Source organism: Xenopus tropicalis, chromosome 4 (genome assembly GCF_000004195.4).
Source record: "Xenopus tropicalis strain Nigerian chromosome 4, UCB_Xtro_10.0, whole genome shotgun sequence".
In the NCBI taxonomy this organism is placed as follows: Eukaryota; Metazoa; Chordata; class Amphibia; order Anura; family Pipidae; genus Xenopus; species Xenopus tropicalis.
Window position 1 is genome coordinate 69,302,671 of NC_030680.2, and position 13,782 is coordinate 69,316,452.

The 13,782-nt window shown below is 38.6% G+C and overlaps 1 protein-coding gene across 3 annotated transcripts in view; it reads right to left on the minus strand.

The window, feature by feature from the left end:
• The window catches only part of tdrd12 (tudor domain containing 12), a 68,575-nt gene that overhangs the window by 29,753 nt on the left and 25,040 nt on the right, over positions 1–13,782 (minus strand). For all 3 annotated transcript variants that reach the window (XM_018093101.2, XM_012961356.3, XM_031900806.1), the window contains exons 11-17: positions 13,087–13,144; positions 12,129–12,230; positions 11,452–11,640; positions 10,131–10,287; positions 9,546–9,673; positions 7,824–8,012; positions 1,137–1,265 (exon numbers count right to left, since the gene is read on the minus strand). In XM_018093101.2, the coding sequence (XP_017948590.2) occupies positions 1,137–1,265; positions 7,824–8,012; positions 9,546–9,673; positions 10,131–10,287; positions 11,452–11,640; positions 12,129–12,230; positions 13,087–13,144 (952 nt within the window). The remainder of the gene's footprint in view (positions 1–1,136; positions 1,266–7,823; positions 8,013–9,545; positions 9,674–10,130; positions 10,288–11,451; positions 11,641–12,128; positions 12,231–13,086; positions 13,145–13,782) is intronic.

A 13,782-nucleotide genomic window follows, 5' to 3' on the forward strand; every position in this document is an offset into this window, starting at 1 on the left:
ACTTTTATATGTAATAAGATGGAAAAACTTACACCCCTGTAACCAAGTACAACTCTTTCTATACCAATTACAGATAAAAAGTTACTATATTCATAAAGTCACAAAGGGGGCATTTGCTATCCTCCTTCCCCCAGGCAGAAGTGCTAGAGCACTAACCAATTTATGTTGGTTAATACAAGTTCTATGGCTATTTGTGGTCTCTTTGCCTTGCCCAAATTATAGCCTATGTTTAACATAGAAAGCTATGCAGTATCCTACATACATGTGTAAAATTAAGTTTGCCTTTCCTTTACTATGCCTGATTGTTGGAAGCTCTTGTCTACACTCTTGGATTGCCAGCAGCAAGCTTATTTTCTGTTTATATTTAGTGAATTTTAAAGCTTACATTTTATGAACTAACAACATTTTATGCATCCAACTATCTGAATGAAAAAGAAGCAATGTATTTCTGTAAAAATGTCTTGCATTTTTACTACAAAAATGTCTTGCATTTTCACTACAAAATACGTCAGTGCAACATGCAGAATGTTCTTAACTACGAAAAAATTGTACATTTTCATTAGAAAACCTGTGGTATCGTAATTTGTGTGATCATTTAAAGGGTAAATAAAGTTGACAATAAATGCATAGACATTTTTTAATCCTGGTCTGCCCCCTTGCTATCTATGTGAACCTCCCAGATTCTTAGGGCTTAATTACAAAAGGTGGAAAGCTAACATTACAACTATTTTCATCAAATATGAAAATTCACAAAACATCGCGAGTTTGCTATAAGTAGAGTACAACAAGTTTTGGTCAATTATCTTCAGTGAACAATCAAATTTGCAAAATTAATTTTGGTAATAAATTTCTCCAGGTTCTGGCAGGCAAACTACAAAAAGATAGCGTAGTTTTGTACAAACTACAAAAAGATACCACATTTGCATCTCATAATCTGTCACATCTTCCATGCAAATATCCCACATAAGAAATTAGTTTATGGTGAAGAATTTTCACCACTACAACTATATAAGAAAATACACTGCTTAAGTTTCACAGAGATATACACTGAAAAAAAATTCACGACATTTCTCATAGAATGAATAAAAAAATTATAATTAATGCTATCTTTTTTTATGAACAATGTTCATACTCACCTTGTGAACCAGCTCAGCCTCTTCATCAGATTCAACAAATATCAAGACCTTTTGAGCATGGTCTGGTGTGAAATCCAAATTCCGTAGCAGTACCGATATTTTTTCACAGTCTAAACAAAGTTGTATCACCTGAAATGAAAAATACAAATAGGTCAACTTTTGACATTGAACCTTTACATATTCCTTGTGATTTATTCTTATAAATAAGGAACAATTACACTAGCAGAGTTTTTTGTTTTTTTTAACATTTTTATTTTTAAAATATTTTTCAACATACATATAAATTGCATATTATAATGTAACAGTGTCATCAATGGTTCACTAGCAGAGTTTTATACAGGACAGGGGAACACCAGGGGCTTGCGCATGCAGCCTTTATGCCTGATGCATTCCCCTGCCATCCCAAAAATAACAGATGGCACATCCTGCTAAATTGTTATGGAATGAATTGTAATACTGCACAAGAGCTATGAGATGTGTATAACCAGCTTTCGATAAAGGTAGCTTAGAGAACTATTAAAGGACAATGAAAGGTTAATATAAATTAAAAGTACATCTAAAGGCATTCTTTTTAAGTACTTACTGCATATCTAAATTCCCAGATCCCAGCTTGCTTCTCTGAGATATGGTGCTGGCAGCCTACAGCAGTGTGAAGACTACAGTGACATCACTGAAATTTCTCTTCCCTTCTCTGAGCATGTGTGTAACTTGATCCTGTCTCCTGTTCTGAGCTACACATGCCCACCAGCCAATCAGAAGCGGATCTGGCAGAGGGGAGGGGGTGTGAGGGAATGAAACACATGTGCAGTATGAAGCAAGGAGGGAAAGGAAAGGAGAATACCTTTTTAGAGATGGCTGCCTGTTCTAGAAAATGTGAAGTAAGTTTGACTGAGTAAATATTTGATTAGGTGAGCCAAAAGTGTGGCGTTTTTACTAAACAATAGGAGGACTATTGGGCAGTATGCTTTTTAAATTTTGACTTGCATTCTCCTTTAAAGAAGAACTAAACCCTAGTCCATACTCAGCCCCATCTCTATTACCCTCCTCCAAGCTCCCTCCCTGCAACATCTATTCTGTTCAAAAGTTTCCATGTGTGCTGACCTACCATATATCTGCAAAGTCATGCAGCAGAACTTAAGGCACCTGATTTAGGATGTAGATTCAACTGTGCATGACCCTGCAAGATCTGTGTCGACTAACTAACAGAGTGCAGCACACAATTTGAATGATTCGGTGAAAAACTTAAAACAGTTAAGTTGCAACAATTTTATGAAAAAGTTGAGAATGTATATACATTTTTCAGCAGCAGTGCTACTCGTTTGCAACAACTTAATGTTTTGGCAGATGACACATGTATAAATAAAAAACTGTGTCCAACCAGACGGTCTTCACGATTTGACTTATTAAATCACTATAATATACATATTTTAAACTTGTTATGCAATGCCTATTTAATGTTGCACTCAGAAGCAAAAAGGCAAGTGAGAGACAGGAAGCTGTCAGTCTTAAAACTGTAAGATTTTGATTTTTTTTTTTTTTATTACTCATATTCCAAGGTAAAGTTTTGGAAACATTAACTTAGTTTCTAAACTACTACACCTTCTTGAACATTTAAAAGTAACATTTCATCATTAAGAAATAACTTTAAGAAATTAAGAAATAACTGAAAAACTCATACAGGAAGCAAGAGTTAGCAAAAACATGGGATATTAAACCACAATTTGTATCTAAATATCAAAAACAAGTGAAAAGGTTTTTAAAGGAGAAGGAAAGGCTAATAAAGAGTTAATCTAAAGCTGCAGGCATACCTTCAGTTCTCTCAATAGTACCCTTAAGTCTCCCCATATTTCTCCCATTCAGATGATCAGAAGCCTTATAGGAAAAAAAAAAACACTGAGCTGAGCGTACAGAAAGTTCCCATAATGCCTCACTCCTGCACCGAGACACAGACCAGTGTACATACTCAGTTAGTTAGACTATGGGGCACATTTACTAATCCACGAATCAGAATAATTCGGATTGGAAATGAACATTTTGCGACTTTTTCGTATTTTTTGCAACTTTTTCGTAGCCGTGACGATTTGCTTGTATTGTCGCGACTTTTTCGTATTGAGCGCTCGTAAACGGCGGGCAAACCTTTCAGACTTTGCATGATTTTGGAAGCATCCCATAGGACTCAATGGCACTCTGCAGCTCCAACCTGGCCCAAGGAAAGTCACGATACTGAAGCTTGAATGAATCCGAAACTTTCATACTCGGCGCGACGGCTACGAAAAAGTCGTGACAATTTGCGCAAGTCGTAACGCTACAAAAAAGGCGCGACAATTTACGAAAAAGTTATAACGGCTACGAAAAAGTCACAACAATTTACGAAGAAAAATGCAAAATACCGATCATTACGAAAAAAACGCATTCAGACGCTTTTCGGACGTTTGTGGATTAGTAAATGTGCCCCTATGAGTCAGCTTCCTGATGATTGGCTCAGATCCACATTCCTAAGGGGGGGGAGTGAGTTCTTAGCATTCTTGAGGGAGGGGGGAGCAGGAGAGAGCTGTGTGTCTCTGGCACATGAATTACAGAAAAACAAATCTTTTGACAGCGAAGTCAGTGCAGCATTTCTGTGAGTGCTTATGGCTGTATTTACATAGACCAGTGATCCCCAACCAGTGGGTCGGGGGCAACATGTTGCTCACCAACCCCTTGGATGTTGCTCTCAGTGACCCCAAACCAGGTAGTTATTTTTGAATTCCTGACTTGGTGGCAAGTTTTGATTGAGTAAAAACAAGATTTACTACCAAATAAAGCCTCCTGTAAGCTGATAGTGTGCATAGAGGCTGCCTAATAGCCAATCTTAGCCCTTATTTGGCACCTCCATGAACTTTTATGGTGCTTGTGTTGCTCTCCAAGTCTTTTTACATTTGACTGTGGCTCACAAGTAAGAAAGGTTGGGGACCCCTGACATAGACCTTTCTGATAAAGCTTACTTAGTTCTTACCTTTCCTTCTCCTTTAAGTGAGCTCTGCTCTGTTGTAAGTATAGAAGATCCCATGGAAAAATTTCAAACAGCTGTTTTAATGGTTCATTGGATATAATAATCCAGCAGTTAACCTGGCATTTTAATAGTATGAAGACTGTAAATTACAATTTTTGCTTCTTGAATCCTAAGCAATTAATACAAATGAACAATGACGAGGTGCAAACTAAGGCAACATCACTTGCTGATAAATACCAGTCAGATTTGCCACACAGCTTAGTAGACCAGCTAATAAAGAGTTCGGTCCAGGATTCTGCCAAGATTCACATTCTTCCAAATCCAAATCTTTAAAATCATGTGACTTTTTGCCATATCAACATGTTTCACTCCTCATGGAATGCACAATTCTCAGTATCTCTCCCTCATTTCTAGCAAACAATTTCTGAATTCATTCTGATCTATAAAATGAAAAACCATCTCTAGCCTTCAGCTATCCTACTTTTTAGAAGGGTATGGATGATCTAGGGTGACAGGAACCATTTATGTAGTAAACAGCCCATGTAAATAAAAGAAAGTTGTGGTGAAGTTTTTGCTATTCTGGATTTTTTTTCTCTCTTTCTATAACGTATTTGGGTTAAGGCTCCCACTGTCTCTCACTGCATATAATGTATTTGGTGATGAAGATCCCACTGCCTCTTACTGTGTGTTTTTTTTTTTTTTTTTAAGGTGAAGTTTTATTGCGTTTATACATATATCAAACAAAAATAAAGGACATAAAAAATGCTACACAATTGGTTGCAGTAAGTCAGTAACAAAAAAAGTGTGCTGATATAGCTGGTATTAGTCTATGATAGAGGTTACAGGCCCAAGGGGTCACCAGTCACTCCAAATTTGTCTACGGCTCCGCGTGTTTCATATGTAAGTTTAATAAGCAGGCGAGCAATGTCAACTAACTGCCTCCAGAAAGTCAGTCTTTTTTGCATAGAACATAAGAGTGCGGAGTCTAATTCTGCCTGCATTGGTAGGTAGTATGTCATCAATGACCCCTAGTAGGCAGACCACAAGGTCTACTATTTGGGGGGTACCCAATTCCTGAGCCAGAGTCCCCATTATATCCTTCCAGAATCTGTTTATAGGGGACATGACCAGATCATATGTATAAAGTTGGCACCTGGGGTATTGCATCGGGGGCAGAGATCATCATGTCTTTTGCCTATTCTTGACAGCTTTAAAGGGTTATATAGAAATTTGTATTGTATAAACCTGTCTTTTATTGAGATTAGATAATCATAGGCTGTGCCTACAGCTTCCTCCCATTGTTCCTCTTGTAAGTCTGGAATGGCTTGCTTCCAGAGATGGTATGCACGGGTGGAGGGTGCTGGGAGGCTCTTCATTATATTCTTATATAGAGGGAGGTGTGGTAAAAAGAATGGCAAGGCATGACCTAGCAATTTTAGGGCAGTAGCCCATGTTAGATGAGTTTTGAGGGTGTCTGGGAGAATGGCCATATCAGAGGCGTGTCTATAGGGGTATGTACCCAGGATTTCGAGTGAATGGAGGATAGAAGCTTGGAGAGGCATATTAGGGTTGTAGGAATTGGGTGAAAGACACCAGTGTAGATAGTATATCTGAGATGGCAGACGCGGCGGGGCGATTTCGCGCAAATCGCAGAAAAAGACTCGCGAGTCTTTTTCGGCGATTTCCGGAAATCGCCCCGCCGCGTCTGCCATCCCGCCGGCGACTTACATGTTCGCCGGTGGGATGGCAGGGGTAGGCAACTCGGGGAGATTAGTCGCCCGCGAACAGGGAGTTTTATCGCGGGCGACTAATCTCCGCCGTGTGCCAGAGCCCTAAAAGCTCAGGTGTATAATGTGCATATGCTATCAATTTAATTCCTTAACAGCAGACAGGGCAACATTCATTTAAGCAACGGGCATTTTAGCCCCAACTCACAAGCTTAGGCACCAAATGTAACCATTTATAATGGCGGGACTGACAGATGCATCTCTCTTTCTCTCCCTCGACCGAGACGGCAGCAAGTTTGCTCCTGGCCCCTAGCCCCGTGCATGGCCCCGCCTCCTATGAAACGTCATCAGCCGGTATGGGGCGGGGAAAGTAATGCGCACCAAAATTGATACGTCAGACCGTCAGATCTGCTCATCCCCAATAGATATCCGTCTGTGTTACCGTCTGAGAAGGGGCTAGCCTGTCGTGACGTCATTGCCATGGTATTGCGTAGCGGAGCGAACGCTCTGGAGATCACTGTGCAAGAGTCCTGGATTCCTATCACCGACACATCCCTTTAGCGCGTCGCTCTCCCCGAGTTACCGTATATACTCGAAAAGCGCAAAGCAGTTTCACACGAACATGCATCCGTCCACGGCGGGCATTTGCGAGCAAGGAGCAGCGACTTGGGACAAATGCAAAACTTATATATACTCGAGTATAAGCCGAGGGTTACTTTTTGAGCACATTTTTAGTGCTGAAAAACTCGGCTTATACTCGAGTATATACGGTATATCAGGGTTGTTTCGTATTGTGATGGCCAGGGGCTCAATTGCTGATGCAAAAATAATTGGGGAAAGGGGGCACCCCTGCCTAGTTCCCCTATGTAGGCGGAAAGGTGGAGAGATGGTATTGTTTACCCTGACCCTGGCTACTGGAGCTTTGTAGAGTAGCTTGATCCACTGAATAAACCAGGCCCCTAGGCCAAAACTCCGCAAGACCTCCTACAGGTAATCCCTTTCTACCAAATCAAAGGTCTTCTCTGAGTCAAGAGAGGCTACTGCTCTGGTGTCTCTGTTAGCATGAGGGATTTGGAGGTTGGTAAAGTCTTTACTGTCCGGGTGAGTCTGGCAGCTAGTACCTTTGCTAATACATCTGTGCATCTGTGTTAATAAGTGATATCAGGTGGTATGAGCTGCAGAGGGTAGGGTCTCGACCAGCTTTAGAGATTACAACTATCCTCTTACTGTTTTTAATGCATTTGCGATGTTACGCATACAAATGTTATTTCAGATTGCTCCTGATATTAAGCTTTGTGCTCATATATGAGCCATAATGTGTTAGAGACGCCAGCAAAACCCTGATCTCATTCTAGCTGAGAATCTGTGGTCTTATGAAAAATTGAGGTCACAAGCATCACCCAACTAACATGAACAAGCTGGAGTAAATCTTCCTGGAAGAAAAAGTCAAATAACTCCCAAACAGTGTGCAAAGCTAGTACTTATCCCCCAAATGTAAATCTGCTATAGCTCAAAAATGATGATTAAATACCTATAAAAAATAGTATGTTTCAATTTGAGAAATGAAAGCAATGGTGAATGAGCTGAATATTGCAAGGCATTGTATACCACAACTTTTCCAGAAAATTAATTTCCTGCTCTCCTCATTATAATTTCGCTTCCTGATCTCATTACATGCAACACACTCTACCACAATCATCCATTTTTTTTTTAATCTCAACTTTTTCCCTTTCCTAACTATTGGATTGATATTGCTGCCTCTTACATATAGAATTCCACTTTTTTTTGCAGGCTGACAGGGTGTCAAGAGCCATGTTAAAAATGGATTAAGGGGGCACAGAAATGTAACTGATATATTAGATTATAAAATGCAAAACTGTAAAATATAACAGTATTAATATATCAATAAATATAACTACTGATTTATAATAAAATGGTTAATTCAAAAGAGCAAGAGTAGAATAGTACCTGCTGGACATTGCCATACACTGCAGCCTGTTCCATTCTGGTGATTATGACCTGAGGTTCTGTTGTATATTGCAGTAAAGAATTCATTTCCTTGTGCCAAAATGTTCCAGTAGCTACAATCTGCTGAGGTGCACATTCTCGGCTTTCTGCTGCAACTGATTTCTTAAAAAGTTCCAGAATTTCAATTACCTAAAAAAAACAAGTCAGCAAAAAAAATGCCATGACAAACAAGTGTATTTTGTGACATACACAAAATATTACAAACACCTACACATAGCCAACAATTAAAAACATTTTTACCACCATAAATGACTCCACTCTTTAATATGGATGAAGATATGTTTGTTTACTCTAAAGCAGGGGTGGGCAAACTTTTTGGCTCAGGGGCCACATTGACTTACAGACGGCCTGGGCCGGGCCGGGCCGGACCAGCGTTATGCCCAGGGCCGCCATTAGAATCACGGGGCCTCTCAGCTCCCACCCAGCATCCTGCAGCTCCCCACCCCAGCATCCTTCAGCTCACCCCCAGCATCCTCCAGATCCCCCCTCAGCATCCCACCCAGCATCCTCCAGCTTCACTCCCCAGCATCCTGCAGTTCCCCCCAGCATCTTTCAGCTCCCCCCTCAGCATTCTACTCAGCATCCTGCAGCTCTCCCCAGCATTCTTCCCATCATCCTCCTCAACATCCTCCCACCAGCTCCCCCCCCCCCCCCCCCAGTGACCTACAGCTTCCTTTGGCTCTATGCTCCATCCTCCAGCAACCTCCTGCCTCCTCCGGCTGTGTCAGTCCCCCGGCTCCCGCTGCATCTGAAGTTTTATACGGTTTATACGCAACCAATCAGGAGTCGGCGGGCCAGATTAAAAATGTAAACGGGCCGTAGTTTGCCCACCCCTGCTCTAAAGAGACCCCATGCTACTTAACTGCATATACAAAGTGTTTGCAGACTGACTACATGGTTTTGAACTTTGTTTTCTTAAAAACCAAACCGCTTTATAGGTTGTCTACAGATACCTGAAGTAACACAGAACTAAAATATGGTAGAATGTATAAGAAAACGTTTTGTTTCTGAATAATCACAAAACAATTTGATTTTAAGATTCATCAGAGAGGACTTCAGATTTCAAGGTAATAACCTACTTAAATATTGTCTGGGACCCCATGCATCATCTAAGAGAGGAGTTCGAACCTCCTTAAAATGTAAAAATATTTCAATAACAATGCCTGTCTCATAATTTTGGGTACAAAAAGAAATCCATAATATAAAAATCAAAAATATGATCTGTAATCATAAATCATTTTTGCACTGAAGAAAGTTTGTCCATGTAAAATCTTGAAAATCTCAACCTGCACCTGACACTAAGCCACAAAATGTTAACATTGGAGGACCCACACCTTTCCGCTTTGTATGCTACTTCTGCGTGCCTTAGGGGCATATTTATTATGCTGTGTAAAAAACGGAGAGAAAATTCGCTACACATCGTTAGGTTTTGCAGTGTAAAAACGGCGTCATTTTTTTACGCATTTTTTTCTTCCACCGGAACCTATGGAAAATAACAGCGTAATATCTGGCGTTCAGACGGCGACCTTTTCCATTTATTTTACACAGCTTTTTACTCCATTTTTTCACGAATTCATTTTACACAGCATAATAAATCCGCCCCTTTGTGTACTTCCCCAGTCTGAGCCACACCCAACCCCAACCCACAATGGTTGAACCTACCTGTGATCCTGATTTTAAAAAAAGGATGTCTACTTCATCTAAGACAAGATGACAAAGCCTTAACAGCAGCAATCCCTTACATTTCAGATATCTAAGAAGACTAGGTGGTGTGGTCACAATCACCTCACCTACAAAACAGAAGAGAAAAAAAAGTGCAACAATTTTAAATGTGTGTATATATATGTATGTATATATATGCACATATACACTTATAATTATATTTGTAATAATATTATCTAATTTTAAAAGCAATAGTTGAAACATTAAAGCCATTAAGCGCATCAGCAACAATCAGTAGGAGTGGACACACCCAATGTCATCATAAAATGTGAGTGGTGTGATTAGGCAAGAACACCATCATCCCCCACCCCAAAAAAAATTTTTCACTAGCAAACTGTAAAAGCCCCAAATTAACACATTTAGGATGTGGACATTTTAAAAAAAAACTAAACAAGAAAGTAAATTGTGACCATAAGCCAAATTATTTGAAAGATGCAAAAAAGAGGAAACCAGCTATAACAGAGGTGTCAACAAGCATAACTTAAATATATTTTTAGCACAGTGGGTTGCAATGTCAAAACTTACATCCTTTTCGAATGTTAAGATTTTCGCATTCTTCCTCTTTTAGCCCAACTAATATCAACATCGGATTAAGGGGTCTGGTGTGTTTACTGTACTTTAAAAGTAGTTCATGTACAAAATGAGCTTTCTTCCATCCAGAGCAAAGAATGGCTGCAAGAGGCTTAAATAGAAAGATAAGCATATCTAAATCAATTCATCATAAAGTAATACATATTTTTGGTAAATATTTCACCAAATCAATTTAAAACAGATCAACTTATGGCACAAGTTTTGGTCCATCCAACTACCTATTGTCACACAGGGATAGTCAAATTTTACAGAAAGCATCACAATAAAAATGAGGCGCCATCCATTAAGACGTTAACTAGTGAACCCTTTAAGCGTGCATAAGTTTTATGATCTTTCTCTGCAAGCCCTATAAACAAACTGAATGGGCTTGGTTGTGCTTATTCTACCACTCAAATTCACCAAAGTTTTTTCTATTAAGTCTGACTACTTTGATTCTCCTGCACCATGTAAACATAGAATAGCAGACGAGGTTGGAAAAAAAACATACACGTCCATTATTCTAGTGCAGTATATTGTAAAATCTACAATACTTTTAAGTACATTTATCAGCACAGTAGATTTTTATACCGGACTCTTAAGAGTTTTTTTAGGCTAGCATCATCCCTAGCAAGATCAGAATATCCTCCTCAACTTCCTTTTTCTAAATGGATTATTAAACTACCAGAGAGTAATGCACACTGAAGATTCCGCTTACCAGACTGGAAAAGTCAAAATAGGTTATTCAGTAACCTTTTTTCTTTTTAGCCAAATCACACAACACAATATCGGTTTGCATAAAGGTCAATACGTTGGGTAAGTATGCTGGCCAGTTACATAAATCACCTTAAGTCTATTGTGTATGTAATTTAATTCTATCACACTGATCAGCAAGCAGGTCAAACATTTGGATATGGTGACTTGAACACAAAATTGCACAAATTAATTAAAACAGTTCTTAGAGGAAGCTAATGTTTCTGTACCATATTCCTTTCTGCTAAATATGGTGTATTTATAAGTAACAATCCCTTAAAAACGGCATTCAGAAAAGCTTTCCAGTGAATACAAAGCAAGTCAATGGGGGAAATTAGTGAGGAGTTTTTGGCTGCTTAAAGACTCAAGTGTTCAGTGTGAAATTATCTCCAGATACACAGCAGAAAAATACATATTTACCAAAGCATTTTTCAGCCACAGAGGATACATCCAAATTCTGATGAGGAACGGTAATTAGTTTCAAATAAAAATCAGGTTTTAAATAAAACAAAATATTGAGTTTTACCCCATTTCTAGATGGCAGTAATGTATACACTGCTGAAGCAAGGTGTAAAAATGTGAGGAGAGGAGGAATATAGTTCATGGGTTTCATGCCATCAGGTGATATTACAATGGTATTAAATCCCTGTGCTACAGAAGGCCAGCTGTAGGATTCAGTGAAACTTGGTCCACAGTAACGATTTCTCACAAGCTCCTGTAAAAAAAGTTACAAAAGCAGTAAGTTTTATTTAAAACACATTAGAACATTTTCTACCATTTAACATTTAACTTAACTTCAGTCAATAAATTAGCTATAACATTAACATTTCTATTTAATTTAATGCAAATGTTGTAGTAGAATCCACCTACACGGCCATTACCTATCCAGAGCGATGGTTATTTTAGTATAAATAGCAATAAGCAGGCATAGGGGCAAGTAGACATGTTGGAAATGCAGTGGAATTTGACATATTAGGGCCAAAGTTTTGGCTGTAGTAGGGCTTAATTCAGGGGTGGTGAAGGGGGATGCTAAACATTTAAGATGAAATATTAAAGCTTTAGAAAAGTCTTGACTTGAATTGTTTTGCTTGCATTAAGAGTAGCAGTTAGGATAATGAAGCCAATCAGGTTTGGTCTGCATTTTATTCTAACATCTGATGATGCAATTTCTCATGAACATGATACCTTTGAGCAAATAATTACCTTTTTAAGATCAGACGTCAGAGATGTAAATTTAAGTGTACAACACTGTTCGATAGTTTTGCGCACAAAAATTGGGTATTGTGGTGCACTGGTTCTTGGTTTCTGTGAAAATAAATTGAAGAGTATGGCAACAGTACTGTTTCTGAACACTACACAGTACCAGTCTAAGGACCACTTCTTACTAGAGGCAATAAGGATGCCAGCTCCATTTATGTCTACAAATTAAAACATGCTCAATTTTGTCTATTTTAATAAGTCTTTTATCTTTAAAGTCTGAGCCATAACAAAAGTTAAAGGAATACTGTAATGGGAAAACATGTCTTTTTCATAATGCATCAGTTAAAATAGCTTATTCAGCAGAATCCTGCATTAAAATCCATTTTTTAAAAACAGACAGATCTTTTTATATATAATTCTGAAATTACACATGGGGCTAACCATATTCTTTATTTTCCAGGGTGCCAAGGCCATGTGACTTGTGCTTTGATAAACTTCAGTCACTCCTTACTGCTTACCCCCCCCCCCCCCCATCCTTTCACCCCCAGCAGCCAATCAGCAGAACAATGGGAAGGTAGCAAGATAGCAGCTCCCAGGAGATACCAGAATAGCACTCAATAGTAAAAAATCTGGTTGGGACTCCTCCAGTTACATAGAGTAGAAGAAACAATAGGTTATCTGAAAGCAGTTTGAAAGCTCAGAACCAGACACAATGCACTGAGATGGTGCCTACACACCAATATACAATATACAGCTAAAAAATACATTTGTTTGTTCAAGAAAAACATTTAAATGTTAGAGTGAATTATTTGCTATGTAAACAGTGTAATTTAGAAATAAAAAGTACACCATGAAAACCACAAAAGTATCCCTTTAGACCTGTCTACAAAGACCAAAAACGTTCATACCACCACTTTCTAGCACATAAATTATTATAGGCGTGCATGAAATTCTCAAATACCTGTATGTAATCATTTTCAGAAAGTTTTATGGGTTCTGGATTGATAATCTGCAGGAGTCTGAAATGACATGTATACGGTGTTAAAAAAAAAAAAAAAAAAAAGATTAATTTCCTCTAGTTCTAACCATCTACAGGTATTTAAAAATATATCCCACTGCATAATACTCTTTTGTACAAAGACAAAATGCATTTTCGTCAACCTGTTGTAAATGTAAATTGAAACACAAATTTCTTTTTTAACCCTTTAAGTGCCAGCAGAATTTCACATTTCGGTTCCCCTTAGTGCCAGACGTTTTGTAAACATTCTATGCTCTCTCATTTTAGGGGCATTTACTGGGGGGGTTAAGTTTAGGTAGGCAAACTATACAGTCATGGCCAAAATTGTTGGCACCCCAGAAATTTTTCCAGAAAATCAAGTATTTCTCACAGAAAAGTATTGCAGTAACACATGTTTTGCTATACACGTGTTTATTCCATTTGTGTGTATTGGAACAGAACAAAAAAGGGAGGAAAAAAAGCTAATTGGACATAATGTCACACAAAACTCCAAAATGGGCTGGACAAAATTATTGGCACCCTTTCAAAATTGTGGATAAATAAGATTGTTTCAAACATGTGATACTCCTTTAAACTCACCCGGGGCAAGTAACTCGTGTGGGCAATATAAAAATCACACCTGAAAGCTGGTAAAGAGAG